The sequence below is a fragment of the Dipteris shenzhenensis genome, chromosome 6, assembly GCF_047967505.1.
Source record: "Dipteris shenzhenensis isolate YYH24624 ecotype China chromosome 6, Dip_SZ_1.0, whole genome shotgun sequence".
Taxonomy (NCBI): Eukaryota; Viridiplantae; Streptophyta; class Polypodiopsida; order Gleicheniales; family Dipteridaceae; genus Dipteris; species Dipteris shenzhenensis.
In genome coordinates, this window is record NC_141601.1 from 23,350,901 (window position 1) to 23,377,974 (window position 27,074).

General features: G+C 44.6%; 1 protein-coding gene across 1 annotated transcript; it reads right to left on the reverse strand.

Annotated features, from left to right (window-relative positions):
* Positions 1-1,250: 1,250 nt before the first annotated feature.
* Positions 1,251-23,715, reverse strand: LOC147900948 (neutral ceramidase 2-like). The gene is made up of 9 exons (XM_087375486.1): positions 23,129-23,715; positions 22,806-23,014; positions 22,371-22,712; positions 21,803-22,067; positions 21,383-21,641; positions 21,119-21,244; positions 16,153-16,216; positions 2,495-2,664; positions 1,251-2,037 (listed from the first exon to the last, which is right to left on the reverse strand). Exons 1-9 carry the CDS (start codon positions 23,458-23,460, stop codon positions 1,489-1,491), a joined length of 2,316 nt encoding a protein of 771 aa, XP_087231612.1. The 5' UTR covers positions 23,461-23,715; the 3' UTR covers positions 1,251-1,488.
* Between the last annotated feature and the right edge of the window lie 3,359 nt (positions 23,716-27,074).

The window sequence follows — 27,074 nt, forward strand, 5'->3', positions numbered from 1 at the left end:
TCCTAGGAAGCAGGCTAGGCTCCACCTCCTTCTCAAGCTTGTCAGGATAGTAGAGGGAGTTCCGTGCAGACAAAGCCCATTGTATGCCCAAGCAGCAGCAGAGGTCCCAAACCCATTGGGTGGAGCCCTCCAAAATAGGTGGGACTAGGGTGGAGAGAAAGAAACCTAGTGAGAGGGCCACAAGGAAATGTAGGCAAGAAGCCAAACTTAGGTAACATGCGATGTAAGATCGGGCACAACTTCTTCTTCACATGTTGTACAGTGGATGCTACAATAGTGTGCTAGCCATCTTGTGGAAGACCCAACAGAAACCACTCCACAACCAGCAAAAAAACTTTCCATACATAAATTCACTAAGGGCCAAAATCATGCCCCTTTCTAGAGAGACTGGGAATTGTTTTCTTAATTTTGAGATGCTTAGTTGGCAGCTCTATCGTCCAACGCAAGAAAATTTTTAGCTACTCTCAAAATTTACTGTGATCCTTCAATTATTTGGTTGCTCATGTAGAGCGTATTGCAAGGACCATAAACTAGGTCAACTGAACGACCTCTTTAGAAAATTTTAAGCTACTATCAATCCATTCAAAAAATGTGTATCTTTCCCCTCTGCATCAAGGATCTCCAGCAAAGCTAACCTCTTTATTCAATCATTATTTTCACAGTTGCCCTGTTAAAATAAGTTGTAATACAAATTGTAAAATAACTTTCCATAAATAAATTTATTAAGAGCCAAAATCATGAACCTTTTTAGAGGGAGTGGGAATTATTTTCTAAATTTTGAGATGCTTAGTTGACAGCACTATCGTCCAACACAAGCCAATTTTAGCCACTCTAGAGCATATTGCAAGGACCATAAACTAGGTCAACTGAACCAGCTCCCGACCTCTTTAGAAGATTTTAAGATACTATCAATCCATTAAAAAAATGTGTATCTTCCCCCTCTGCATTAAGGATCAAGCCAAGCTAACCTCTTTACTGAATATTATATTCACATTTGCCTCATTAAAACAAGTTGTAATACAAATTAACAAAAACTTTGGAATATCAGCAATCTCTCTCTCTCTCTCTCTCTCTCTCTCTCTAAAACACACACACACAGAGCTAGGATAGCAGACCATTGATTGAGACCATCATTCAACACTGTTTATGCAGGTGTTTACCTGGTTCAGATTAGGATATATCTAAATTTGAACGTGGGTGGTTGAACTGTGTTTCAAAGTATACACAACCAAAGATGTTAGTGTTTCCTGTACATATTCATGCTCTGTACGTGTATATAAGAAATGAAAAGTTAAGGTTGGAAAAGAATAAAGCTCACAGTATTAAGTGCTGGCTTTATTCTGTACACTTTACAAAAGGGGCAAGTCAAGCTTCACATCCCTCAAGTATGTGGCCCATAATTTCCGTGTCTGAATATGACCAGAAACACTGTAGGGAAAAACATAACCTTCCAGTGCTATACGATTACTTTACATAGGTTCTCTTACTTTATATTACCACAAACGCACTGGATGTTCCAGTAAAGTGTTGGATTGACCCAAATAAGTGTCTTGCGGCACCAAAATGACGGATCCTGTAAGTGCCAGGATGAGCTGTCTCTGGGATTTCCCACCTTATAGTTGCATAGCTGTGCGGGCTGCGTGGTGAAGGGCGACTCCACATAAAACGGAGACATAAGTCATCATCGTCATATGCAGGATTCCAATTTCCATCAGCATCAAGGAGCTCCACAAGAGTAAATGTACCCTCTGTGAATAAATCATTCCGTGGACAGGCAGACCAGAAGGTTACCAGAACAACATCTCCCTTTGAATAAGAGGCATTTTGAGGGACATCCTCAATCACATTCCCGAAGTCAACATTATACGGTGTGGTATCTGCCACAACTGGAGGAAGCAGCTCCATCTGCTTGCTGAGCAGGCTGGGAGGAGAGGGACCTGCATCCACACTCTGACCATCTGCTAAAGCTGTTGCAAGCTTTGTGAACTCTTGGATGTAGGCACTGAGTGTATGCGGTCCATACAGAGTGGAAGCCCCCTGTGCCAAAATTTACATGGCCCACCCAACAACTGGACCTCATAAGCATTTCCAATACCCATCTTTGCATGAAAGTCGAATACAATTCATCTACACAGGCAAGCTTTCTGAGCTCCGAGAGGATCTCACACATGCTTCTACAAACTACCCCCACAGCATAGCCACCATAATCAATCCAACAAGACAACAGGAATGACCAACCACACAAGCATTGTGACAGCAGCAAGTTGTGAGTATGCTCCTGTGTGCCAGGATGTTTTATTGCAACTATTTATAGCAGACAAGACTGACCCCTTCAGAAGTTCGCAGAACCATCGACATTCCTTTCCAAAATCAAGTGAATGCTCAAAAATGTAAATTGCATACACTTGCTTTACCCCAATAACCAAGATCTGCACTGTACACTACTAGAACATTAAAGGACATGCTCAATAAAACGGAAAGAATGAAACATTACCTCGTACCGCTGAACGTCATATTCCTCAAACGTAGTGACATATTGTGAGTATGCATTTGAAAGTCCTGCTATGACTACAGAAGTGTCGACCCCAAACTCTCCATTTCCTTTGGCAATCAGTGTTGACTTCACAGCCTCTCGCAAGCGTCTTCCAGCCATAGTTGTAAATTCTGTAAAATCACAAAAATGCTTAACCACTTTCAGCAGGGACAAGGCATAGGACCTTCCTCAGAAAGGGAAGACTTGTTGTGAAATGTGTCAAGTAAAAACTGTTTGATTGTATCTTATATATAAAAGTAACAAATTCTCAGATAGACCAACAAAAGTACAATTACATATACAGCCACAACTGCAGCACTCTACAACCAAGCATTTAAAGCCAGAAACTTTTTTCGTTTTGACAGGATGGCCTCACTTGGAATTATTTTGTAAGGCTGCAGTGAACAAAAGAAGTCTGTAAATAGCCATATCATACGCATCGTTTTTCAACTCCATGTGATCCTGAACAGTCATTGTCTTCAAGGGGAGACACCAATGTCCAAGCTTGAACTTAAAAAATGAACCAAAGATGAAGATGGCCAATCTGATTATTACACAGTAGCAATGCACTACCCAATTAACAAATTTAGCCTCACAAAAACTTTGGTGTTCTAAGAGCTTTAATGTCTTAAATTGGAAGCCACCTTAATCTTTAACTTTGGTGGCTGCCGGGGAGACCTGATGCCCTTCCATCACAAAACTGCAGCGGGCAACCCAGATGTTATGATGCTGGACATCGTCTCCCAAATGCTGTCCTTTGGTGAAGGCGAAGGGCATAGGCAAGCGAGAGGAGTCACATCGTATGTCTCTATCTTGAGAATGCAATAGCCCTGAATCCTGTAGGCTAGGGAGGCTACGTCGATGGAACCATCCTCCAAGTGAGTCTCGCTGCATCCTCTGCGTACTGGCCACAATCCGGAGGGCTCCCAACCATATTCTCAGCACTGCCGGGCAGTCACAAAGACAATGTGGAATTGTCTCCAAGATTCCATCCGCACAATGAAGACATCTACCATCCACCCGCATCCGTTCCAACCATAGGCCCATGGCACGCCTCCGTGTGCCACCATCCAAAAGAAGTAAGAGACCTTATGGGGCCTGAAGGCGGTCCACAGACGTGACCAAAAGAGGGAAATCACTTCCAAGGAAACCTACTGCTGCAATCAGTGGCGCTCTCACAAGGGGACCAGGCTGATGCCTCCAACTGCAACCGCCACCCAATCCAAGTGGTGTAAGAGAAAAAGAGCACCTCCTCAACTTAGCCTAGGCGCTCTATGCAAAATAGCAAAAGCCATCCCACGGATGTCTCTAAGAGACCGGCCCTCACATAAGCAAAGGAGCCACCTCGGCCCCTCCTGCGCCACCGAAGGCCAATGGTCCAATTCTTGCCCAAGCGGCCTACCACTCTGACAAGAAAATCCAAAAAACCATCCGCCCTTTAGGTATCTCACCGTCTCTAGCTGAAAAAGTCCCCCAAGCCATCCGTGCCAGTAGAAACAAGGGAATGCCACACAAACCTAATCCTAAGAGGCACCCTGACCTTGAAAACTATTTGTACCAATGCAAGGGGGCCGAGGAACTACACAATCCCTCCCACCAATTCTCAAAAATAGTGAACTCAATCTCTGTCATCCACCTGCCTCTCCCCCTCAAATGGGAAAGTGATTGCTCTCGTGCCTGTATCTCTGTCGGAAGGTGTCTCCATGTCCTAAAGGACCTAGCTCGGCCACTTCCACACTATGCCCAACAAATGTGTGTCCGTTACTCCAACATATGTCCCTTCTAATCTTGCACTTCCAGGTGCCAAATGAGTGGCTGCCTCTCAAACTCCTCCGAGCACGAAGAACTGACCCGATAGACAAACATTGTGAAGGCTCCACATCAAGGGGGAGCCTCTAAGAAAATCCACATATAGGACTATTGGCACCGTCCTCCTGTAACGGGGGTGTTCCTGAGAAGCCCTCACTGGAGCAAGAACTTATAAGGCTCAGAGCCTAGGGTGAGACCTCGTACCACTATCTTTCCTTGAAGGGCTCTACTCTGTATCTCTGGGTCGATGATACAAATCTTCCCTGTGATTGTACCATCCAATCCTGCCCACAAGAAATTGCGCACTAGGCGCTTGAGTTCCCCCATGCACCCTCTGTGAAACACTAGCATGTGACTATGTCCCACACCGTCGCCAAGAGGACATGATAGACCTCAAGGGCCCTTCCCACTGGAGAAAGTTCGGTCAAGCTCCAATAGAAAAGCTTACGCCGCAATCTCTCCAATACTAGGGAAATTGAAATGTCAACGCCAATCTGGGAGCCCAGTTATCTCGTTGTGTGCCCCCTCGGAATCCAATGGAAGCAAAGCACCATCCTGGATCTCCTGGACATCAAATTGATTTAGTCCAGTTGATCCTGGCACCAGAAGCCAAAAAGTACGTTGCTATGTCTCCCCATACCCCCTCTAAGCTCTCCACAGTGCCCTCAACAAAGCATGTCGTGCCATCTGCAAAGCTGAATCCAAAAGCTCCTCCTCTTGGCGGATCCGGGACCGCATGCCAGTGGGGCCTGCTACCCGGGAACGCATAAAGTTGCCCAAAGCCTCTGCTACAAAGGGTAAGAGAAAGGGGGCAAGGGAGCAACCCTGCCGAGCTGAGTGAGAAAGAGCGAAGGCCTCTCCCTTGTGGCCACTAGTGAGCATCTTTTTTCCTTTTTTTTAAAATGAAAAAGACTTCTATTAAGAATGAAAGAAACCCGCACGAGCGAGCTTGAAGCGGAATTACATCATGCTAGGCATGAGGAGAAAAAACCAGTGAGCATCTGAGTTGTGCTCCTTACATAGATAGTCGAGAGCCCTCGAATCCATCGCTCTGAGAAGCCCATCCTCTACATAGTGCCCTCCAGAAAGGACAACTCCACACTGTCATAAGCCTTCTCAAAATCGAAAAGGAGGATTGTGATAGGCTGTAACTCCTCCCATGCCCAATCCACTACCTCCCAGAAGCTGAAGATGTTGTCCAAGATGCTGAAGGAAATACAATAAAGTGGGCTTCTCACTAGATGAAGTATACATATGATCTGATTATCTCAACCACTTCTCCTACGTGTTGTGGATGATATTAGAGAGGTAAGGCCTCAACCACAAACTCAAGACCTTAGCTAAGCGGTGTCCAACCAGGTGATCAATCTCCACTGATGAATGTTTGATCTCTCACACCCCCCTTCGGGATCAAACAAATCCAGCCTCGACTCAAGGACTGAGGAAGAGAGACTAAGTAAAAAAATCTCCTGAAAAACCAGCCAAAGGGGAGTGAGGATATGCTCCCAGAAGCACTTAAAGAAGGATGGCGGAGTCAAACCATCCTCCCCATGGCACTTCTGAGGCAGGAGCGTCTTAAGGGCTCCCAAAGCTCATCATCAGTGAACGGTGCCTCTAACTGCCTCCTCAAGCTTGGAAGGGAGGTTAGGCCACCACTCCCTCAAGAGGCTCGAGAAACGGAGTCACAAGGAAACGAGGCATGTGATGTGTTGTGTCCAACAAAGTTGCTGCAAAAGACGTGAGGTGAGGTGGAATAAGAACAAGAAGAAAGGCCGGGGGAAAAGGCGGGGAAGAAGAAGAAGCTAGGCGGGGTGAGAGATCAGCACAACGTGTTAGAGACTCACTGTGCCCACCTGTGAGCCCCCGTTTTGAGGGGACAAGGGGCAGTGAGAGGTAGGAGGGCTGGGAAAGAGAGACCCAGGCTGACATCATAGGCAACCAGCACACGGGCTGGTTGCTGCCTGCAAACAGCAGAGAAATAGGGGGGCCCTGTGCCTCCCTGGAGGCGTCAACAGTCCCGTGGACTGGCTGCACAGGGCACCCTTTTATAGGGGCCTGTGGCAGGGCCAGTCGGCCCAACCAGGGCCACCGACCAGGGCCGACCCTGGTCGGATTTCCAGAACAGTCTGGTCGGCCACCAGTCAGGGGACCGACCCTGCTGGTCGGCCAATCCAGAGGGCCTGGGCAGTGCCTATAAAAGGCCCACTCCTTCCTTCAATCCAGCATCCAGTGCAGGACAGAAAGCCTCCTTCCTAGACTGTGCTGTGCACTCAGAGCTGGTCCAGTCTGACAGAGAGAGTTACATCAGTTCTCCTCAGCACTTGGCTGAGTTTTGTATTGCTCCCCTGGAGCCAGTTTTCTGCCCACCATCCGGTGGAAGAATATATTCTCTCTCTCCGTTTAAGTTATCTCTAAGTGAGTGTTTATTGCATCTGTGATCAGTTATCTGAATTGAGTCTCAAGAAGAGTGGGAGAGATCTTGGGTGGAGGTTTGAGTGATTCATTCCCTCCTATTTTTTCAACATGGTATCTCCTATTTTTTCAACAAACGCCTATGTCTTCGCGGAAAAGGAACCTGAACCCCAGGAGGAGCCTCAGATTGAGGAGGAGGAGATTGTTCAACCCCCAAACCCACCCCGTCCCAGGTTGACCATCCAAGAGGTGGCAAAATCAGAAGCTGATGTTCCACAAGATACTCAGGAAGAGCCAGGATGTTCCAGAAGAAGTTCCCGTTCCTCCTCCCACAGAGAAGCAGAAAAGGTTGCCCCAATGGTACCTACGGACATTGGAAGAGTCTCGGGTCACCGCATTACCTGAGAGTAGCAGTTCCGGATTGCGAGGGTCTCAACGTCTTCAAAAGGCCCCATCCGTGAATTTTGCTTTGGTGGCTCAGCTTGATGAGCCAAGGACCTTCGAGGAGGCGAAGGACAATCCAGAATGGCAGGCTGCCATGAAGGCAGAAATGGATGCTATCCTGAAGAGCAATACATGGGACTTAGTGGCCAGGCCCCTGCGACGGAAAGTCATCGGCACTGAGTGGGTATACAAACTTAAATACAAATCAGACGGCAGCTTGGATAAGTATAAAGCAAGGTTAGTGGTGAAAGGTTTTGCTCAAAATGAAGGCATGGATTTCGATGAAACTTTTGCTCCCACAGCCCGCATGGTTACTATCTGGACAGTGATTGCCCTTGCTGCCCAATTCCAGTGGCCTATTTTTCAAATGGATGTGAAGTCCGCATTCCTTAATGGAACCCTGGAGGAGGAGGTATACGTGGAGCAGCCACCGGGCTTTCAAGATCCAGGGTCCCCATTAAAGGTCTGCAGGTTGAAGAAGGCGTTATACGGGCTGAAACAGGCCCCCAGAGCTTGGTACCAAAGGATTGATATATTCTTTCAGAAGATAGGGCTCAGTCGGAGTCCTTCTGAGGCAAACCTTTACTTGTTCATTGAGAAGGGATTGCGACTAGTACTCATCCTCTATGTTGATGATCTTATCTTGACAGGTGATCATGTCAAGAAGATTTCACAAGTTAAGGAGCTACTCATGTCTCAGTTTGAGATGACTGACCTTGGGTTATTACATTACTTTCTTGGGATTGAAGTAAAGCAGGCCAAAGACAGGATCTTCATTTCACAGGAGAAATATTGCACAGAAATTCTGAAGAGATTTCAGATGGAGGATTGCAGAACATCATTAACTCCCATGGAGGTCGGGCTCAAGCTAAGCGTTCACGACACATCTCAGCCGGTTGATACTCCCTTGTATCGACGATTGGTAGGAAGTTTGCTTTACCTTACCAATACTCGACCTGATATTTGTTATGCAGTTGGGCTATTATGCCAGTTCTCTGCTTCTCCCAGGAAGAGTCATTGGGATGCAGGTTTACGGGTGCTGAGGTATCTGAAGGGTATTTGCACCTATGAAATCACCTACACCAAAGGCATCGAACTAGGCGGGTACTGTGACAAGTGATTGGGCAGGTGATGCTGACACCAAAAGATCGACAACAGGATATTGTTTCTTACTTGCATCTGGTGCCATCTCTTGGCTAAGTAAGAAGCAACCCACAGTGGCCCTTTCATCTACAGAGGCAGAGTACAAAGCCGCGTGTACGGCAGCTTGTGAGACACTCTGGTTGAGGTGGATTCTGGAGGACATGGACGTGTGTCAGGAGGATGCGACAGTGCTGATGTGCGACAATCAGAGTTGCATAGCTATTGCCAAGAATCCAGTGTACCATGCACGGACCAAGCACATCGAAGTTCATTACCACTTTGTTCGAGAGCTCATCATCGACGACGTGATCGAGCTTATCTACTGCCCGACCGCTGACAACTTGTCCGACCTCTTCACGAAGGCACTTCCTCGAGAACAGATGGAGCACCTCATCAAACGCATGGGGATTGGCCCACAGTTGTGACATTGGGGGGGGTGTTAGAGACTCACTGCGCCCACCTGTGAGCACCCGTTTTGAGGCGACAAGGGGCAGTGAGAGGTAGGAGGGCTGGGAAAGAGAGACCCAGGCTGACATCATAGGCAACCAGCACACGGGCTGGTTGCTGCCTGCAAACAGCAGAGAAATAGGGGGGCCCTGTGCCTCCCTGGAGGCGTCAACAGTCCCGTGGACTGGCTGCACAGGGCACCCTTTTATAGGGGCCTGTGGCAGGGCCAGCCGGCCCAACCAGGGCCACCGACCAGGGCCGACCCTGGTACCATGTTGAAAAAATAGGAGGGAATGAATCACTCAAACCTCCACCCAAGATCTCTCCCACTCTTCTTGAGACTCAACTCAGATAACTGATCACAGATGCAATAAACACTCACTCAGAGATAACTTAAACGGAGAGATGCTATTCAGTTTTGCCACTCAGAGATAACTTAAACGGAGAGATGCTATTCAGTTTTGCTACTCAGAGATAACTTAAACGGAGGTCAGTACATTTATTTCTGTTTCAGTTATTCAGTTTTGCTATTCACCGAGATGCAATAAACACTCACTCAGAGATAACTTAAACGGAGAGAGAGAATATATTCATCCACCGGATGGTGGGCAGAAAACTGGTATCGTGTGCACTCCTCTCTCTCTCTCTCCCTCTCTCTCATTTTCGTCAACATGGTATCAGAGCCATAGGCTTTCCACTCTTCCTCATCAAAGCACTCTCTGAAGGAAGGAGTCCCTTGGCAGTAAGGCGACTCTGTTTTCAGCTCAGGCTAGCACAGAAGGTCAGTACATTTATTTCTGTTTCAGTTATTCAGTTTTGCTATTCACCGAGATGGATCAGCGTTCAGAAGCCTCTACATCCATTGCTCGTGCTTCCTCCTTCTCCAGTCATCTTCCTTCTTCATTTATCCCCAATTTCGGTGAAGCTGGAAAGCTCGATGGAACGAACTATCCAATCTGGAAAGTCAAGATCCAAAGCCATCTGTTGGCACGGAGGTGGTGGAAGATTGTGAATGGGACCGAAGAGAAGCCGGAGGACCTTGTGGACAAAAGAGGTGAAGTGTTAGTTGAAGCAGATGCAGATGAACTCTGTGCATGGGAGGAGAGGGATGCTCAAGCCTTAGCGATGCTTATAGGCACGACAGCAGATGCTGTGATTCCTCATATCCAGTTGGCAGAGACGTCTTCAGAGGCGTGGGCCATACTGAAGGAGCTGTATGAAACCGATACACTTCCAGTTTCACCCTTACCCCGATGAAAAGAAGATGCAGCTTGCAGCAGGATATATGTCAGGGAAGGCTTTATTGTGGTAGAAGGAACTCCAACCAAAGCCTGCAACATGGATCAAATTTGAAGAGGTCTTCAGGAAAGAGTTTTTGAAAAGGGAAAAAGATAATGATATCGTAGGCAAGCTTAAGGCCCTCGATATGTCCAAGCTGAATTTGACTTTTGAGGTCTATCTTCAGAGGTTTCGTGATTTGCAGACCAGAGCTACAAAGATGGATCTAGTCACCTTGTTAGGTTTCTTTGTGGATGGTTTGCCTGACTCGTACAAGATCCAGATTAAGAACAAGTGTACCACTTTGCAAGAGGCCATGAACTATGCACGCATCTATGATGATACCATGGCCAGCGCAAAGGAAACCACTACTGCGGACACGAGGGGGAAGAACAAGAGGAAGTTCTTCCAGTCGACAACTGGTACCAGGAGTCAAAGTCAATAGACAATGCCTCCAAGAAGAACTCGACTCAGACGAAGAACAGTCGAGCCCGTTTCCTACACACCTTGAAGTTAAAGAAAGAAGGACGTTGCTTTATATACGAGGAGCAGGACCATACTCGGAATGATTGTCCTAAGCGCCAAAACCAGATGCAAGCGTCGATACCAAAGCTCCATGCAGGACAAGGCACCAAAGCTAAGGGAGCTAACCAAGCTTCGATGACAGGTATTTCTGTAAATGTCATAACCTGCCCACTTTCTTGTAGTTGCACTTTTGATAATTCGTTATTTGGCCCCCATGACCTTTTCCGAGTTTATGGAGAAGTAAGGGACCAAAGAGTCCACATTCTCTTTGACCGGGGCAGCTCTCACAATTTTGTTAATTACAAACTTGTAAACAGGATGGGGCCGTCCTCGATACCTAGCGATCACACCTACGAGGTGCAGCTTCCAGCTGGGAAGCAGTTTTGGGATCGTAAGGTCGACGCACTATCTATCCGGATTCAAGACTACACAACTCCTCTTACGTGCTATGTCATGCACTTGGAACATGTGGACTTGTTAATCGGAATAGAGTGGTTTAAAACCCACATATTCGGATTAGAGGACACCCAATTTTGTATTCAATGTGATAACATTCCCTCTTCTCAAGGACCTATTGTATCTACGATGCAGCTTCGGAATATAATAAACACTTCTCATTATGATGCGTATCAGTGTGTTTTGATTCCACTTTCTTCATTTGTTGTCTCTGTTTATAACAAAAATTATTTAAGCGAGTTTGAACACCGTGAATTGAGAACGTTGTTAGATGATTTCATGGATGTATTCCCTGCTCAACTGCCAAAAGGTTTACCTCTGGAACGAGCAGTAGATCATCGCATAGATTTAGTACATGAGACTCAACCTATTAGTATTCCATCTTTTAGGATGAGCCAGCTTGAGGAGGATGAGTTAGCTTCACAACTACAAAATTATCTAAATATGGGCTATATACGCCCAAGTAAATCACCATGGGTTGCACCTGTCCTCTTAAGAAAGAACAAAGATGGTTCGTGGAGAATGTGTGTAGATTATAAACGACTGAATAAAGTGACAATTAAGAATCGATACCCTCTTCCTCGTTCCAATGATTTGATAGACCGTTTGGCTGGAGCGAAGTACTTCACTAAGATTGATTTGCGTACAGGTTATTACCAAATCCATATCTATGCTAAACACATAGATAGAACCGCATTCCGAACTAGGTATGGTCACTACGAGTTTCTCTTATTACCTTTTGATTTCGGCAAATGCTTCTACTACCTTCTAGTAAATGATGATCGATTTGTTCCGAGATTTTCTGGGCAAATTCGTTGTCGTGTTCTTAGATGATATCTTGGTATATAGCCAAACGCTAGAGGATCACATTGGACACCTCCGAATTGTCTTAGTTATTCTACGACAACATAAGCTCTATGCCAAGATGAGTAAATGTGACTTCTTTATGAAGGAGATCATTTACTTAGGACACAAGATTTCTTCTGAAGGTATTAGCATTGATCTAGATCATATCCAGAAGGTTTTGGACTGGCCCATCCCTCAGACAGTGAAACAACTTCGTTCTCTCCTAGGATTCATGATTTTTCTACGTAAGTCTGTGGATGATTATTTGAACATCACGGCACCCTTAACCAACATATTGAAAGGTCGTGGACACTAGTCTACTCAGCCGATCTCTTGGAATGATGCATTGAACAAGGCTTTTGAAACCTTGAAGCTAACTATCAAGAAAGCTCCTATTCTTGCATTACCTGATCCTACCCGGCTTTATGTTTTAGAGGCCGATGCAAGTGATTTTGCGATTGGGACAGCTTTATTCCAAGAGGGCAGTCCTGTAGCTTTTGAGAGTAAAAAGCTAAATGACACCCAATATCGTTGGCCCACACTAGAAAAAGAACTATATGCAGTTGTGTATGCTCTAAAGGTTTGGAGACACTACTTGTATGGTTCAAAGTTTCTTGTATTGACTGATCAATCAATCAAGTATGTGTGTGACAGGTCTGAATTGAGGGGACAAAAAGCTAGATGGGCAGAGTTAATGTTATCGAAAGGGTTCCATAAATAGTGTGGCGGATGCGTTAAGTTGAGTCAAGTTTATAAATGCAATGTCATTTACAAAAATATCCTCATACCTATTTTAATCCTTGAGGGGGCTATGCGCAACTGATAGTCATTTCAATTCTTATTGGCAGAAGGTCTAGGATGGGAGCTCCATGGTTGACCAGGACTCAAGGATTGTGCCACCTATGATACAGGCGGCGGGAGGTCAATGGATGATTAGGAACGGCTTGCTGTTCCGGAAGATATGTGTGCTAGATGTTTCGGATCTTCAATCCAAGATTCTCTGGGAGTGTCATGGTGCTCCTAGTGCTGGACATCCAGGTATACATCGGACTCTATCTCTTGTGAAACATACCTTTTATTGGCCTAAGATGCGTGCATTTATTGAAAACAATGTGGTAGGTTGCCGGGTTTGTCAGGTTACAAAGGCAGAACGCCTTAGAAGCGCGGGTTTATTACAGCCATTGCAAATTCCGGGTAATAAATGGGAAAGTATTTCCATGGATTTCATTACCGGTTTGCCTAGAGCGCGCAAGGGTCATGACTCCATTTGGGTCATAGTGGACCGTCTGACAAAAATGGCTAGATTCTTACCTACTCGATCGACCATATCAGCTGTTCAGTTGGCTCACGAGTTTGTAGACCACTTGTTTAAGCTATATGGTTTGCCTTCTGACATGGTCGGTGACAGGGACTCAAAGTTTACAAGTAACTTCTGGACACTTATTTTTTAGAAGCTGGAAACTACTGTATGAGTTCCTCAGATCATGCACAATCTGATGGCAGTACATAGAATGCATAGCCTCCCCCATATCCAACAAAAGGTTGACGGGATGTAGGGAGTTTTATATCTAGGGTCCATCCATGTACACAATTGCCTATGGATTATTTCCAAAGTTCTTTGCCATTTGTCATTGTGCATGCCACCAAGGCTCCAAGCAAATTTCCTCACATAGTTCCAAGGTGCCAAAAGGGGGGTTAGGACGACAAGGGGCCCAAAGGCCCACATTCCAACAATCCTCCAACCAATGCTGAACATCCACAAAGGACCGGATCAGCCAATCAATATTGAGCACACACAAGACAGTCAACCAGGTACCACACAGGACAAGTCACAGTCAAGAGTCTTTTTGCAGGTCACCGACGAATTCACTGAACAGATGTTGTAGACAAAGAGTACACACGGGCAGCCACCTCCCGCGAAATGCCCAGCCGCTGTCTAGTCCACAGATCAGCTGTTGCCACTACACAGTCAACCGCTAGTCAGAGCGTGAGCGAGTCGCCACATCCCACGGCACACGTCGTCTTCAATTTGTCCAGCCAAGTGGCAACCACAGCAAACAGTATTTAACTTGCAGTCCTCACACAGAGCGCCACCACCTAAGTACCACATGATCCAATCAAATTGTCTCCAAACACGAACCCCACTTCAATACCATGTTGGCATCCCATAGCCTCGCAAAGCTACCCCCACATCCAACAAAAAGGCACGCGGGTGTAAGGGAGATATTCCTCCCTCCTTTATATCCTGGGTCCACAACTGTACACAATTGCCTATCGGATTGATCCCCAAGGTTCTCTACCACATGTCCTTTCGTGCATCAACAAGGCTCAAAGCCCCAATGTCTCCATTTCCTCACAGTTCCAAAGTGCCACAATGGGGATTAGGACAACACACAAGGGCCCCGAAGGCCCACATTCCAACACTCAAATATTATATACAGCAGCCAAGATTATACTCTTTATGTTTCCATTATAGAATATGTTGATGAAGTGACAATGCCATTGAGCCCAATGACAAAGTGGGACTTGTTTAAGAATTAGCAGTATGGTGCAAAGAGAACTCCGATTTTTGGGAGTTTTCAATGGTAATGCTAGGGAGGTAATATTTAAGGCTCTCACTTTCTTTTATCATGCAATTGAGAGGGAATGCAATGCCTTAAAGCTATTATATGCACTGCCTATTATGAAAAGAGTTCTAGGAACATGCCTAAACTCATCCCTTAAAACACAACTAATAGTGCACTTTAGTCACTCACAAGGTTTAAAAACCATTAAGTCCATCAAGAATAGCAGCGACTAGCTACTATGGCATCCCCACCAATGTCATCAGCACCCAACCGTGGGTGTAGACCATAGTATTAAAAAATGCTCTTACACATACATATCCACACAGAGCATCCATTCATACAAAGGTCTTTATACTAAGTCTTTGTCAGCACTCCAAAGGTGAAGGGCAGCCTTGGCCATGACAAAGGCTAGCACTCAAGCAGAACTTTGATAAAAAAGTAGCCACAATCTCTTCATTCATCACAAGGTGAAATTTGCATGTCCAATCTAGATGAATCTCATCCTTGAAAACACAACAAACAGTGCAGTTTCAATCTCATGACAATTACTCACATGGTTTGAAAACTATAAACTCCATGACACGTTGCAATGACTAGCTGCTATGACATCCCTCCCACTGTCGTCAATGCCCAACAATGGGTGTAGACCATAGCATTAAAAAATGCTCTAGCAAATACATATTACGTATCCACACACACTTGAGCATCCATTACACGAAGGTCTTTGCACTGAGTCTCCAGAGGTGAAGAGCAGACTCAGCCATAACAAAGGCTAGCCCTTAAGGAGAAGGCTAAACAAAAAGCAGTTCACAATCTCTTCATTCAAGCTAAAACTACTTGCGAAGACTATAAGTGCCTCCTTTTAGTCTCTCCCAAACAAGCATCGCTAAGCGAAAGAACTTAGAAAAGGTAGCTGCTAAGGCAACACACCACTTAAGATAGAATTTATTTATCGCAGATCAGCAGGCCGCAAGATGGATGAAAACCTCACAAGGGGAAATTTGCATGCAAGCTAATATGCCAATAAGGTATATCTAGATGAATCTAGAAACTTGCCCAAACTCATCCTTTAAAACACAACAAATAGAGCAGTTTAATGTCATAGCAGTCACAAGGTTGAAAAACCATAAATCATAGCGCGGACTGGCTACTATGATATCCCCACCATTGTCATTAGTGCCCAACTGATAGCATAGACCATAGTATTACAAAATGTTCTTATATATACATATCCACACACCCACACACACTTGAGCATCCATTTATACGATCTTTGTTTGTACTGAATTTCTGTCAAAATCCAAAGGTGAAGAGCATACTCAAGCCTGACAAGAGGCTAGCACTAAAGGAGAAGGCTAATCAAAAGTAGTCCCTAATTTCATCATTCAAGCTGCAACGAGTATTGAAGACTACACTATTTCATTTGGTCTCTCCAAAACAAGCATTTCTAAGCAAAGAGCGAGCTTATATTTTATTGCAATATTAGTAGGCAGCATGGACAAAACTTCACAAAGGTGAAATTTACATGTCTGCAAATACAGTGAGAACATAAATCTAAATCAATGTAGAAATATGCCCAAACTCCCTAGAAAACACAACAAATAGTGCAGTTGTTTCAATCTCATGACAGTCACTCACAAGGTCCCTAAAATAACTAAGAAAACATAAAATATGTCAAAACAATGAGAATACCTGCAGGAACACACAATATGACCAATTGTCCGACCCGCAAAATTTGTATTGGAAGAATTGAAGGCTGCCAACAAGCCAGGAGATCATTATTCTCTCTCTCTCTCTCTCTCTCTCTCTCTCACACACACACACACAACAAACACAAATGCGCACCCACGCGCATGCACATAGAACTATGTTAAGTTTTTATTTTAAAAAAGAAGCACCAACAACAAATAGAAGTGACAAAAGAGAAGGGAGCGTGTTCCAAGAGGGCAGCTCTCATGTAACAAGCTATCCTCTTCCTCCTACATAATCTTTACTGTGATTTGTGAAACCTTCGATCTTTGGTTGGTACATCATAACCCTGGGTGTTTTCGAGCTTCAAGTGCAATAAGAATGTCTATCACTTTAGCTCTTATAAAATTACAGCAACTTTGGCATGTTAATGCCATCTATATTCAATATCCATATCCTTAGGGACTCCCATCCCTATTGAATCCACTTGCCTTTCTCTCGTCTTGATTTTTCCTTTTTCTCCCACATGTGCTTTCCCATTCTTCAAGTATGCTATCATGCCGTTGTTTCTTGCTTCATTTACTTTGTAAGGTATTGCTCTTTTGTTAGATCCTCACTGATCCATATCTTTTCCCCTTTTAAGTGCTGCTTGTGTTTAAGGACTTTAAGCCTTTGGGCTTGGTCTTAAACTTGATAACCGCCTATCTAAGCATATCTTTCCACAGTCTAAAAGCTCCACCCCACAGTGCATATCTTCTCTGAACATTTTGCCATCCAGGATTTCCCCTTCTTTTTTCTTCAGCCCCACAGCATTTGAACTTTCTCTCTATTTTCTGAGTTCCCTCTTGTAATTGTTTGCATCCTTTCTCCTCTTCCTCTTCGACCTCTTCAACTCTTGTAATTGTGTTATTGTCCTTTGAAGCATCATGTTCTCTGTTTGTAAATCTCTGATTATTTCTATCAATAGGTTTGTTATTCCTTCTTGAATAGATTTTGGTGAGGGGAGTCATCGATTTCAAAGGAGTCCTGTCCGACATCCCTGTCGTCTCTGTACGCTTTCATGTGCCTGTGCCTGCCCTGTTCTTTTGAGATGGTCCTGTTCTGATCTGTTTAAGATTTCTTGTATACTTCTCTAACATGGCCTGCTGCTGCTGTACTTCATATATCTACATGAATCCAGGAACATGCCCAAACTCATCCTCTAAAAACACAACGTAGTGTAGTTTCAATCTCATGTTAGTCACTCATAAGGTTGAAAACCATAGACTCCATCACGAAGGACTAGCTACTATGACATCCTCACTGACGTCATCAGCGCCAAACAGTGGGTGTAGACCATAGTATAAACATATGTTCTCACACATACAAATCCACACACCACACATACTTGAGCATCCATATATACAAAGTCTTCGTACTGAGTTTCTGTCGGCACTCTGGAGGTGAAGGGCAGACACAGCCATGACACAGGCTAGCACCAAAGGACAAGACTGCTGTACTTTACTGTTGTTGAGATGCTGTTACATACCTTGAGAAAGCTCCTGCCGCCACTGCTCCGATTATACCAGGTACCAGAAATCTCCTTGGTATTGCATGCTTCAGCAGAAAATTGTGTTGTTTCCTCAATCTCTATACCAATTGGGAAGCCAACACACCAGAGAACATCTAGAAAACCAAAGTCATAGAACACAAACCACCAACCAAAGTGTTCAATAAACAAAGGAGCCAAAAGTAACCTCAATTATACTGTCCACACTCAGACCATTGAACAAATGCTATTGCTCTAGACCGTTCTGTGTTGCACGTATTGTTCTTTGCAATCAAGTCTGTGGCTGCTGAAGTGGTTACTCCTTCATCAAGCCCAACTTCAGAGAGATTAGCCGGTGCAGAGCTTGTCGGATCGCTCAATCTTTGTCGAATTCTGAAGCAACAAAAGGCAGAAATATGTGCTTTTCAAAATGCATGGCTTTTTTTGGCCCACTCGTTGCGGTCCACCATTGTGCACACAAGAAATCTTATTCAATTCCCTCATTTCTATGCAGTAACATTGTCCGCTGGAAATCTCCTTTGATGGCCCTCAATTTTTGGTGCTTGCTTGACATATATCGTCCACAATGATGACTTTCCATTGCTCACCTCATTGCTCATCCAAAATATTCAAACTATTCTGTCAAAGGGGCTCACTGCTGCACTCGTGTGCTATCCACCTCTATGTTGGTCCAATCTTCAATCTTCCATGGATGCTCTTCCAATACCTTCAGCCACCTGCTGGTTATGATCCTTCCTCTGCTTATTCAATCCCCTCTTGACCAGGAAATATTTGATCTTCTCATTCAATCCTTCTTAGGGCTTGCTCATAAGTCCAACCCAAATCGTCCCATTCCCCTCATATACCGAGTTGGCTAGACACTACCGTCGAAATCATCTTCCTTCCTGCGCTGTAGTTAGTAGTGACTCTAAAGGAGGGCAGGCGCCTGCTTATGTCATCATCAGTGCCCAAGTATAAGCAGCTATACTGGGTTTCTAAAGACTCGCGGGGTCTCTTAAGCACTATATTGATAATTGTATTATGTATAAAAAATTTTATTTTTTTACATAAATTTTACCATATTGCCGTTTCTTGTTTACCGTTCCGGCCGGGGCCAGAAACTGTTTCCCCGGTTTTCGCCATTCCGGTTTTGGCTGGCAACTATGGAAATGGGGGGGGGGGAGAGAGAGAGAGAGAGAGGTTACAATCGTCATTGGGGGACCAAAGTAAGTCTATGGATCAATATACAGATATTTGTACTTACATCCACATAATTCCTAACCTAGCTTGACCTAGTGTCGACTTCAGTCATATCCCTTGAGTTGGAGAAGGCAACCACCACACCTACCCTCTTGGATCTATTTACAAAAAAATAAAGGTGAGGCCACATCATGAACCACCCACTTAATTTAAAGTGACTTCTAACTGTGCCAAATGGATCCCCTCAATCATGCTATTGACATAAAATGAAGGGAGGAAGGCATTCATGACACCTACCTTGCCCGATCCAATTCAAAAACTAGGAAGGAGAGGTAATCCCTCTGGCATAGCATAACACAAAATGTAACGAAGCCCTCATCCAATCTCATAGCGAAAGATCTTGCAAACGAAGCGATCATATGTGTAGTCAAGACAAAGAACCCCACTCTTTGGTAATCAAAAATTAAGCAACTAAAGAAACCATGAAGTGTTGGCCTTTGTGTAGATCCCACATCTTGGTGTCTATTGGGCAGCGAATGTAGAGTTATGCTCTTTCATATCTGAAGAAAGGCCTTCATTGTGTTACAAATAAACCTGTTCTTTGAAAGCTTTTGCTTAAAATTTAAATAGAGAAGAGCTGATCCCCCAAACTGTAAAGCCACTTGCAATGGTCCTCGCTCTTGTAGTCATGACTCACTCCATCTAAGTTATTATGCTTTTAATGTCTTTTTAAGAACCACCTACCTTCGTGGCTTGTGCCATCATCTCCTCAAGAATTTTCCCATTCCATATGTCAGGGAGCTCACTGCCAAGGGTAGCATAGGAGGTTTGCACTTGTTGCATCCTCCCAGTGGACAGGATGCAGGCAAGACAATAGGCAGCCTAGGGCAGCCAATCGAACGGACTCCCAGGCAGACAACCATACAGCAGGAAGATGGCAGCATACAGCAAGAGCCCAGTAGCAGTTTCCCACACAGGCTGCCACATCGCAGGAGACAAGACAGCAGGCACAAGAAGCCTGCAAACAACAGTGGTTCAGACCTACAACACACCAGGTGGCACAATTAGGACCAGCAACAGGTGGGATCGTCTAGGAACAACCAGTTACCAACATGGACGCAAGGCAGCCAAAGGATGGGTCTGACATGAAGACCCCCTCAGCCAACTCAGCAAGGAAGGCTGAACGTATGTAAGAGCTCCTTTGCCCACTTATTCAAGCATCAGTCCTAGCAGCGAAGGCAGTCAATCGCCCACCATGAAGAGGCAGCTATCTAATGCTTCTCCAGTTGGCAGGCTGGCTTCCACTCCAAGTGGACAGCGTGGAGACAAGGCAATAGGCAGCCAATGGGAGGGCTGCCACATGAGCAGCCGTCCAAAGGGACTACCACGCAGGCAGCCGTACAGAGCGCTGCCATATTGGCAGCCATGCAGCAGCACGACAGCTGTGGGTGCCAGAGCACATGTGACAGACGACATGACCACAGGCACAACAAGCCTGTAAACATGTCACATGCATCCTATGTCAGGTACATGGTGACAAGCAGGCAGGCTAAGTTCAAATGGGTTCAATTGTTCTCCAGTTCTCCCAGCCTGCAGCCGCACAGTTCAGCTCCACCAACACGTGACCAACTCGCCTACAGTTCTGGGCAGGGATCCAGTCAACCTTCATCCATTCCAGGCTAAAGCAACAGCAGTTCATGGCCAGCAGCAAGGCACAGCAGATCCTGCATATCCAGGACCATGGGTGCAGCAATAGCAGCCCACCACCATCCTCCTCATGCGCCTAATTTAGCAAGAAGCTTCCACATCAGATAGGGGAGTGTGTCCCACGCATTTTTGGCCGTCATATAGCAGCAGCATAATACTCCCATGGGTATCCATTTTGTACGCTATTTGGCACTCATGTACAGACAGTAGTTGGGGCATTTTTGCCAGCATTTATCCATCATAAAAAGTAGTGTACAGTAGTTAGGGATCCTTCATGCTTGAGTTCTCTATTTACTTCCATTCATGTACACACACATTAAGTTCGTTTCCGCACAGTAAATCTCAGCATGTTATAAAACAGCAGCAGTTTGGAGCAACCATGTCACATGTGGCAACACTGCCACATGGTAAAGGAAGGAGGATGGAGGCACGTCAGCCATAGGAGGAGCCTGACCACCCGAAAAATCACCTGACATCAATGATCAAAGACTTTGCACAGATAGTTGCAAATAAAAAGTTTTGCAAATAACTTACAGCCCATGCATAAGGTTGTGACATTTCCCCAGTATCAATTAATATCGGCTTTGGCTTTTGGCACTCGTGCTGCTTTGCACTGGGTGGCTTTAATGCTGCACCAACAATCTTCCAAAATGCATTCCCCTGCATTAGATCAAAATAAGCTAATCAGCCTTGCCCTTGCAATAAGCATTTACACAAGACACTATCCAGAAATACAACGTGGTCAGCCTGAAATACAAGGGAAGAGAATACAGATGTTTCAGAGAATACAAGACTAACTTGATTATCACCCTGTTTAAAATTGAATGCTCCTGGACCATCTGTTGTTCCTGCTGCAAAGCTGAACCCCAGTGCAGCAGGACATGTCCTGACCTTTCCTTCATCGGGAACCGCCACCTCAAGGTTTGATAAGTCCACATGTGTGTGTCGAAAATCTAATTTGCCTACCAGCTGCTTTTTTGCACTATCAAATAGCATGCTTGCCTTCTTGAACTGCCTTTCACCAATTACCTTTGTGCTTGCAAAATCATCAGGAAACCTGCAGAAATTTTTGATTGTCAATCCTTGCTAAACAACCTGAGGGAATCTCAAGCCAGTCTCCACATTCCAGAGTTGTAACATCCAATCAAGGGAAACGCCAATAATATATTGCACATGAAAGCACTACTTAACCACAGACACTCTGAACGAGAAGCTTACACAGGGCCACGACCAATACAAAGCTCATTCCTTCCATTGCAAGTACTGTGATTGAATTCACATGGAAGGCCTGTGTCCATGCAGAAAGCACCCACTACGTTTGGGCTTGTATCACCGACATTTGACTGACAGAAGGCTGCCACAAAGCGCTGCGGGACTTTACTCCTAAATAGGCTTCGAACCCGGTACAGAGCATTAAAAAGTTTCAGGCTCCGTATCCCACCAGTGCTTTTAAGTCTGAAAGCATGGTTTTTTGCCCTGCCATCTGTCAAAAGGACTTCAGGATGGATTGTTAATACTTCACGTTGAATTAAGAGCATGCAAGCCAGTTCCGTCTACAAAGCTATGAAAGAAAACCAAAACTAAGATACAGAATGGCTTGGTTGAAAGTTTAGGAGGAAAAAAACATGCGACAAGGTAATCCCACATGACTTGCAGTGAAAATATACCTTCCTTGCAAACCATGTGGAGTTAAACTATGTTATATTTATGTCATCTAGATAGATAAATATACATAAATACATCATTGAAGCCCTCCCCGCAACCAATACTCCAGAACGGTACTGACCAGCTACAGAGCGAATACTTATTGACAGCACATTGGCAGCATCATGAGAAGACTGAACGGGCTGATTTTCAATTTGGGAAGACAACTTCGCATCATACCAATCCTCCATTAAACGAGCAGCGACTCCTTTGTTATCACCACTAATAAGCTGATTTGACCGATTCATAGAAGTTCCGTGCACGGCAAACCAGTTGAAAGCTCCAACTGGACCCCATTCTGCGTCTACAAATTTGAGTAGCGTCATTTGCTTATCTGTGTCATATTTATAGCGTGCCCGTTCGTCTGGGGGATTGTTAAGATATGCACTCGGGCTGCGATTTATGTTTGCATCTAGCAGCTCCCCTGTGAAAAAAACGATTTTCCTGAGTTTAGCTTATACTTAAGCTTATTGCAGCTTTTGCCTCAGGGCTTCACAGAAGCAAACGTGCATCTTACCTTGGTTGATGAAGATGGAGCCAGGCCTCAACTGATCATGGGCTTGAATTATGCTGTTCTCAATGCCATCAACAAGTGCATTGAAAGACTGACGAACAAAACCCCATGATGTAATAATATACAGGACATATTGCAAATATCCACCAGGCCCTGAATGTGTGTGAGTCCCACTTATAGCCACATTTTCCTGGGTATACATGTCGCCATATCTAAACAAACAAAGATTAGCAGGTATAGAAATGCTATCTGTATGTGCGCACCAAATGTTCGGCATAACGAAAAAAGGTCTTGTTTGGCTTTAACAATCCAATGAAGGGCCGCACCTAAGTTTCAGCCGTTCCAACACCTTGTTCGTGACCGCCTGAGAGGCCATACAAGCATCCAAATTGACAAACACGATGCGATTTCCGCCGTCCTGGGGCTCTGCAACAATGAAAGTCCGCGCACGAAGCCGGATATGGATGCCGGCAGCGGTCTGCGAGGGGTTTGCGTACCCCATCATGTTGACATCGGCGGCAGGGCCGGTGATATCGTAGCTACCAAGGCCAACGAGGTAATTGGGGGAGGAAGCAAGGGAAAGAGAGAAGGAAGGGGAGATGGAGATGAGGAGGGAGCAAAGCAGGAAGAAGGGGGATGAAAGGGGAGCCATAGCCATGGGAAGAAGAAGGGCAATTAGGTTTGAGGGGGAGGTACGATCGCCATAGCCAAGAACTGCACAGAGCTTATTAGCTTAAGAGAGGGGAGCTTGGATCGCCATAGCCATGAACTTCAGAGCTTATTAGCTTTGGAGAGGAGCTTGGACCTCAAACTACTCCTAGTCTTTTTGCTTGCCTTCCATTCTACTATTTGCATTACATTTGTCATCTATTTGGATGGATGTTGTGGAATGGCCCAAAAAAGGGCATGGGGAGAACGTGAATTGAAAGCGTCAATCTGCTTTCAAAGCAACACACATACTATTTCTACATCCCTTATTTGTGCAACGTGCTTTTCTATTGCTTTGGGAATCCCCATTTATAAGAAAATATAAAGCAGCATTGGGTGTGGTCGAGGAGCAGGGTGGGGGTGCGGAACAGGCGGCGAGCAGGGGAAAAGAGAGTACAGAAAAAGATGGAGGATTTCAAGGGAAATGGCAAGTGGGAACTTGACCAATCATAATAATTAAGGAATTTCACAAAGCAAAATTCAGAATTTTACTTCTTAGAGAAGCGAACCTCTAATAAGACCTACCCTATCAGGGGTAGCGCACTCGAGCATAATCGCACCTCATGCAGTTTGAGCACTCGCCTAGCCTCAGGGCCAAGTGATGACAAGCTCTATCTATCGTGATCGACAATGTCGGGAGGCTCGCAAGATCGGACAGCATGTGCGAATCATAACATTTGGGTGTTTTGAAATTATATGACGCGATGAAAGAGAAAAAATATCAACGAAACGTTGGATGGACTGGTGGTTAGAGCACTTCTCTCTGTGAGGCTGCAAGTCACGAAACCAATACCTAGCTACGAGTAGTAAAAAGTGGCCCAAATAATTACACCTTTTAAAGGCCCCCCTTAAAAACTTTGCCATCATGATCAACAACCTAGGTTGGGCAATGATAAATCACTTTGCCACCATCAGATGGTTGTGAGGCCTCACCCACCTAAGAGGGCTTTCCAGATTATTGAAGCTAGCAACTTGAAACCAATACCAAATTGTCCCCATGCTAGTGCTTGGAGCTAGCAACTAGGGGCAAGACCGGCTACACTAGCTCCCACTTACACACATTAGGTCACATGTAGCCCCCACACCATAAAATATCAACATGCTACATGAAATTGAAACAGGGCACAACGATCTCCTCTTCTAGTCCAACAGCTCAAGGCTAGGCTATAGATGACAATTTTTGCAATGCTGGATTGGCAGGCAAGTGCTCAATCCAACAAGCACTAAATGTAGTCCAACATCATGGGGATGTGAAAGCAAGCTACTAGCCCCACTAGCATACATGGGGAGTGCTCTAAGGTCATTTACAGACAGCCCAATCCTACCCAATGCATGCCCATGGTAAGAGCATGAGTTGGTAGTCTTGAATGGGCATGAGGTTTACACACCGCTTCAAGCAAGAATCTGTCAAAATGTTTACACACCACCCAAGCAAGAAATATTTCATGCATTCTTGATAGAAGACTGCAAACTGCACTTGAATTTGATAGGTGGGATGAGTGGGTGCCCAAGTTTGGGAAGCCAATGTTGGTTGCCCATGAAATTGCTTATCATGGGCACCAGTCAGCAGCTCTGCCACCTCACCTTTTGAAGTCCAATTTAGGATGCGTGTAAGGGACGTGCACCCATCAACCCAATTTAAGCATTTGATGGACTCCTAGCATTAAAGGTGGGCATGCAAACGTTGGTGTGCACCCGTGTTTGATTCCCCATTGGGAAGTAAACTTGCTCCCTGATAGCATAGGCAGCAGCATGCCCCTCATAGTTGAGAATGTTTGTGTGGGTGTGTGTGTGAAACAAAAAAAGAAGTTGACCCTTGTCTCTTAGCCCCATTCTAAACCAAACCTTCTACCTCACCAACCTCAAAGACATCCACCATCCAGCTCAACTATTATCTATTAGTCCCTTCATTCACCAGCCTCTTAGCTGCCTCAATGGATTAAAGTTAGACACGCACTTTTCGCTCTACTAGTACAATGAGCTTGGAGAATGCGAACTTATGATGACCTAATACATGTGTTAAAACCCTCAATTTTTACACGCATGCGCATGCACGTACACATACATACATAAAGGTTCATATCACTAGTGGAAGAAAAGAAATTTATATTGGATGTCTTCTTTCTTTAAACTAATGGGCCATCTTAGGTTCAATCAATCTCATAAAAAAATTCATTTGTGGATGAACTTGATGTGGAATACATATTTCCAATGTTTCAATTTCCCATTGTGTGAGGATATGAGTAAGAAGATACAAATATTTAAAGTAGAGGGTGCCATTAAGGCTATGGATATCGGCGGCTATGGCAGCTACACATATTCAATTCATTTCTCTTCTTGGGAAAGACCTTGCTTCTTTAAAAAGTGAGTTGCATCATTCATACATACACCTCACAACAAAAGGAAATACTCAAGGATATCTAGTGTTAATATATTTACTTGGTGTCTTCATTGTCATTTTCCAAACCATTTTTGTGCATGTTTGTTTCTTTTGCCAACTGGCATACATTCTATTATAGTAAGGTCATCATTTCACAAGTTTTGCTTATGCTTGTATAGCCCCACCATAGTCATAGAGTATACTCTCGAATTATAGAAGGCCCATCTTTTCACAAGTTTTTCTTATGCTTGTATAGTCCCATTGTATCCATAGAGTATACTCGTAAAAATAGGTTTTCCAACTTTGATTATGCTTCAAGAACTAACGGTTTCTCACATCAACCACTAAGCACACGTACTAAGGTTCTTGTGACTAATTTGATGTACCTTTCTATAGCGATTTTTTAGCATTTTTGTTCTCTCCCTCTCTCTCTCTCTCTCTCTCTCTCTCTCTCTCTCTCTCTCTCTCTCTCTCACACACACACACACATGCATACACGCTTGCGCACGCACACATCATTGTTCATTTCACTTCCATCTCAGTCTCAACGTTCATCTCTCAAGTCACAACCCTTTTTGTTATACCTCAATTATATCTATGGCAAGAATAGTTTTTTGAACCTTTGCGTATATTCTCCAATCCTAGATAAGGATTGGGGACCTATAACATCTTTGAGTTATGAGTCAAGATGATTACATCTTGATTTCAAGTTGGACAAATTAAACACTATGATTTTGCATTCGAGTTGTCAATAGGTTTCATTGCCATAAAGGTCTCGTTCAAGGCTCTTGCTCTTCAAGGCCATGCTTGTAATACAAAGATGCAAGAGAGAACACACTAGAGGAGATGCTCATGGAAGCTCATTTCACATTTAGGGGGTGCCCAAAATCCATAAAAGTCCATACTCCTTGCTCACATAGATTAGAGGTCCTTAAGACCATTCACAATCCTACTTTAAAGAAGCCACATCATCCTACATATACTCTCATCTATACACCTATGCATCTATAATCTTCCCCTCAAGCTCAACATGAGCTTGTACATCACATAGACCCAAAGCATCTCTAAAGGGAAAAAACTTATCTTTATCGAAAGACTTGGTAAAGATATCGGCAATTTAGGAATCTATTTTTACACATCTCGAGTCAATTTCTCCACTTATCACTTTCTCCCTGCTGACGTAG